Genomic DNA, 4893 nt, shown 5'->3' with positions numbered 1-4893 from the left:
TTCTGCTGCTTTGGATCATCCTGGAATTTCAGTAGCCCACCGCAGTGGATTTACAGCAGACAGTATTCATAGGGGTCTACGATTTTATTTTATCGGCAATTATTTGCGCATTCAGTTTGTTCGGTGAGTCTCTTCCAACTCAAGGTATTGGACACTGAAGGACACACAAGAAATCCCATAAGCACCCGGCTTCCAATCCTCTTCTCAACTGCCTCTGTCCAACCAGAAAGTAAGGCTGCCTGTTTTTGGCTGTTCAGAAGTGCGGGAGCGGGATTGTGGAACTCAGTGACGACTCGATACGAGTTAGCAGCTATGTCCAACTGTAATGAGTTAACGCAGCAATATCTACACGAAAAGAACCCTTGGCCTCATACGATTGTTATACGAGCCCGCGCGTAACCTCTCACCGCGCGTATCCTATCAGCGGGCGAAAGCTGGCACCGTGACAACGCGGAATTCCCCGGAACCGCCTATTTTTTCCCGCCAACCTCCTCATTGGACACAACTCAGCAACCACGTGTTTATCTTGAATCCTCACAAAGTCCTTATCATTCCCGCAGTGGCCCCGCTCCCCAAGCCACCCCTCCACACAGAAGCCTGTGTTTAGCCAGCGTGTCAAAACGCACATACTTATTTGCTGCAGCAGAAGTTAGCCCCGCGTCCCGTGCCCCACTGTCAGCCCAGGTAGGGCTAACATAGCACCAAAGTTGGCTTGTTGCTCCCTGGGGTTCAGGACCGAGGGCAGTGGGGAAGAAGCGTTGATCTGCTTGAAGCCCTGCACAGGGATCGGGATGGCTGGTTGGATGGGCCGAGTGCAACTGGATGAGGCCCAAGAAGACCAAGTGCTGGCTGCTGCTCTTTGCTCACAACCACCCCAGGCAACAGCACAGCGCTGCAGCACCGTGCCCAGGCGCCCAAGAAGGCCAAGGGCATCCTGGCTTGTAGCGGAAACGGTGCAGCCAGCAGGAGCTGGGAGGTGATCGTGCCCCCGCAGCCGACACTGGTGAGGCTGCACCTCAAGAGCTGTGTTCCGTACTGGGCCCCTCACTACAAGAAAAACATGGAGGCCCTGCAGTGTGTCCCTGGAAAGGCAATAGGGCAGGAAAGGGTCTGGACAAAAGTCCCATGAGGAGCAGCACAGTGACCTGGGAAAGTTCCATCTGGAGGAGGCTCAGGAGAGGCCTCACCACTCCGTATGACTGCCTGGAAGGAGGTTGTAGAGAGGTGGGGGTTGGCCTCTTCTCCCCGGTAACAGCGATGGGACACGAGTGTTGCACCAGCAGAGCTCCCCATTGGATGTCAGGAAGAAGATCTTTGCTGAAAGAGCGGCTGGGCACTGGCACAGCTGCCTGGGGAGCTGGGAGAGTCAGCGTCCATGGAGGTGTTCCAGAGCCGTGGGGATGTGGCACTGAGGGACGTGGGCAGGTGGGGAGGTGGACGGTGGGACTTGGTGATCTTAGAGGTCTTTGCCAACCACAGAGATAATGTGATTCCGTGAATCGAGTCATTTATTGTAAGGAGAGGTAATCAGCAGCAAGCAACCAAAAAGTAAAGCGTTCAGAACACCGCAGAACCACCTGAACACGCCATTGGGATACTGATGGAGCCACCCGTAGCCCGGCAGCATCCAGGTGGGGCCAGGAGGGTGGACGTGTCGCCCAGTGCCTTCAGCAGCACCAACACGCCGGGTTCCAGCGGGGCTGTGTCCGGCACCGGGCCCCTCACCCTGCGCTGGCTGCAAGAGCCTCCGCCCTCCTGCCTGGGTGCCCCCAGCCACTGTGAGGTGTGATGGCGTCACAGAGGTGGCACGGAACGGCCATGGTGACACGCGGGGTGTGGAACACAGCTAAGGCTGCGGAGCTCAGGCCGAGCTCAGTGCGACTTGGTGAGGTGAGCAGGGAGGAAGGGGCTGCCTGGGGCTGCCGAGGGAGGCGGGTTCCCCGGCGCTCAGGGCCTGAGCTGAGAACTCAGCCTCGTCCCGCTTCTGCCACAGGTTGTCACGCGGAGGAGAAAGCCTGGTGTTGCCGGGACAGACGCTCTGCGAGGCTCACTGTTGATGCACACGATGTCCGAGGGGACGCAGGAGGCCGCCGGCTTGAGCGAGCTGGGTGAGAGCAAAGTATCCCTGCACGCAGCTCCCCGCCGCCGGGCAGAGGGGTGCTGGGGGTCTGCCTGCGGCGGAGAGGGGAGGCGGGGGCACGCAGGGCCCGTGTGCTCCTTGGCCAGGGGGGCCGCGGTTGGGCTGCGGCTGCCTGCTGGCACCGCTGGGCCTGCAGTGCCCCTTGCCCTCCACGGCCTCCAGCCCTGCCCCTCAGCTGGCACGGCCGGCACAGAGCAGCCCCTGGGACAGCCCCCGGGGGCACCTGGCCCCGCAAGGCGCTCACTGTGCTCCTCTCTCCTCTCCAGCATGCGTGCTGTGTGGCCAAGTGGATGAGGACTCGAGCATCCTTGGGCACAAACATGAGAAAAATGGGTTGTGCTTCCATACTTTTTGTGCTGTGAGTTCCCATGTGGCTCCTGCCTCCTTCCTCCAACCAGTGTTTCCCTCCTATCTGCCCTAACAAGATCATGCTTTTTCTTCTTGTACAGATATTCTCCACTGGTCTTTGTAAACCAGGAAAAGATCACGGAAATACATGCCATTTCGAGGAAGGCCTGATACGTGCAATCAGGCAGGGAGAGCAGACGGTGAGCACCGGACCCGAACAGGGAGCTTGGTGCCAGCAGAGGCATGGCGAGCTTCGCCTGGTCCAAAGAAAGCAATCCCAGCCCTTCCAACCAGCCCCGAGACACATTCCCGCTCTTGCAGATGAGCCCTGTGCAGCAGGCAGCTCTGCAGAGTGCCACCCAGCCCTGCCCCATCCTGTGCCCTGCACAGAGGTGCGGGACCCGCTGTGTAGGCCCTGAGCCTGCTGCTGATGGAAATGCTCTGCTCATTCCAGCACTGCTACGTCTGTGGCAAGCGGGGGGCCAGCATCACCTGCGCAGAGCCAGACTGTGACCGCAGCTTCCACCTCTCCTGCGCTTCAGAGGGTGAATGTGTCACCCAGTTCTTTGAAGACTTCAGGTAAGGGCTGCCAGGCATCGTCTGCGAGCCTCCAACCCCTCTGTCAGCACCAGCCAAAGAAGTGAGGAGTGTGCTGTGACACCTCCCAGCAGCCTGACAGAGCCAGAGCCAAGGCCTGGGGCTCCTTCCTGTTCCTCTGCCCTCCTCGCAGCACTTCTCACCTTGCCCATCCCTCCCATCTTCCCCCAGGTGCTTCTGCTGGGTGCATCGTCCGCATCAGGCAGTGGAGGCAGTGCCGGCACAGGACACGACCTGCATCATCTGCATGGAGCCCATGGCAGAGAGCAGATCGTACTGCACCATGGTGTGCCCAGCCTGCAAACACGCCTGGTTTCACCGGGCTTGCATCCAGGTAGGAGTTCTCCCCTCACCCAACAGGCACAGCAGATGCTCAGCAGCACCGGGCCCAGCTCACACTCACGCTGCTTCTGTTTCTGCTGCAGGAACAGGCCGTGAGCGCAGGGATTTACTGCTTCCAATGCCCCCTCTGCCAAGACAGAGACTGGTTTATTATGGACATGCTCTTTACGGGGATCCGAATCCCATTCAGGTTGGTGTCTTTCAACCAGCCCTTGAGATGTGAGGGCACACAAGCTGTGCCCAGCAGGCCTGGCCCTCTGCGGCCATTAAGATGGGCCTCAGCTTCACTGGGAAGCTGGAACTGGGCATGGGGTGGAAGGGGAGGGATGCCATGCATTAGTTTTAGCCCTGGGCATCACGTTCTCTCCCTTCTCTGGCAGAAAACCAACATGGGAGGACAACTATGCCTATGCATCCTTGGGAGTCAGGCATCAGCGCTGTGATGCCAGGTACTGCCATCATCCACGTGGCAGGGAGCGGGCAGAAGGAGAGGGGTGAGTTACCTCAGCAGCCCTCTGGGGCTCTGCGTGGGATTGCGGCCTCACCACAGGCTGGGGTGGAACAGACTGAGCACCAGAGCTGTGAAGGGGCACTCCCTGGCTCAGGTCACTTTGTCCTCACGGCCACACACCATTTGTTTCCCCAGGCCCTGGCAGCTGCTCCTCTGCAGCTCCTGTGCTGCACAAGGCACACATCGACTCTGCTCCAACTTGAGTCCAAGGACATCTGCATGGGAGTGCAACACCTGTGCTGGAGAGGGCACCGGTAAGAGGCAAACGGCCGCGTGCTGCTGGGCTGGGGCCAGGCGAGGCCTTGCTCAAGTCCCTTTGGCCCATGACGAATGGGACCCTGCCCCTCCCCAGCGCTGGAGATCTGTCCCGCTCACCTTGCTGTCTCCCCTTCCAGCCTCCAGCACCAACGTGGACAGCGCTGGCCCCACCACCACCAGCCAGCAGGGACCGGGGCCATCCCAAGGCCCCATAGGACGGGAGAGCAGCAGCTCCGGCACCACCAACCAGGCACCGTCGGGACCAGATCCCAGTTCCCAGGTGCCTGAGCTGCTCTCCAGGCAGGCAGGGCGGGCCCGGACTCGGAGCCGCTCGCCTCTCACACGTCGGGCTGCAGAGAACAACAGCCAGCCCCGAAGACGCCGAAGACGCCGCAGGAGCCGGTCCTGGCGGCGAGGCCCAGCCCGGGGGCGAAGCCGCTCCCGGGTACCACGTCGGGCCCAGAACTTCACCTGCTGGCTCCTCTGATGTTGCGGGAGCTGCTGTGTGCAAGCTCCAATTGCTGTATATATAAAGTCATCACATTCCATCAATAAAACAGAGTTCCATCATGCCACTGTCAGCTTTCTTCTTCTCTGCCTTTCCCAAGGAGGGCAGCTTTAGGGGCTGCAACCACGGCCATCTCTTCCCCCAGCACCCAACCCACTCCTTCCTCCCCCCAGCCCGGTTCAGGCTGAG

At 60.1% G+C, this 4893-nt stretch overlaps 1 protein-coding gene across 1 annotated transcript; it reads left to right on the top strand.

Moving 5' to 3' along the window:
• The first annotated feature begins 1600 nt into the window (after positions 1 to 1600).
• LOC149916399 (E3 ubiquitin-protein ligase PHF7-like) lies at positions 1601 to 4683 on the top strand. The gene is made up of 9 exons (XM_090148538.1): positions 1601 to 1783; positions 1994 to 2108; positions 2407 to 2498; positions 2590 to 2688; positions 2943 to 3067; positions 3257 to 3419; positions 3511 to 3617; positions 3808 to 3921; positions 4074 to 4683. The coding sequence occupies exons 1-9, from the start codon at positions 1601 to 1603 to the stop codon at positions 4681 to 4683; spliced, it is 1608 nt and encodes a 535-aa protein (XP_090004664.1).
• The last annotated feature ends 210 nt before the right edge of the window (positions 4684 to 4893 follow it).

This window comes from Phasianus colchicus, chromosome 11 (genome assembly GCF_987193195.1).
Source record: "Phasianus colchicus chromosome 11, bPhaCol1.hap1.1, whole genome shotgun sequence".
NCBI classification, from domain to species: Eukaryota; Metazoa; Chordata; class Aves; order Galliformes; family Phasianidae; genus Phasianus; species Phasianus colchicus.
This window is presented reverse-complemented; position numbering and strand designations above follow the sequence as displayed.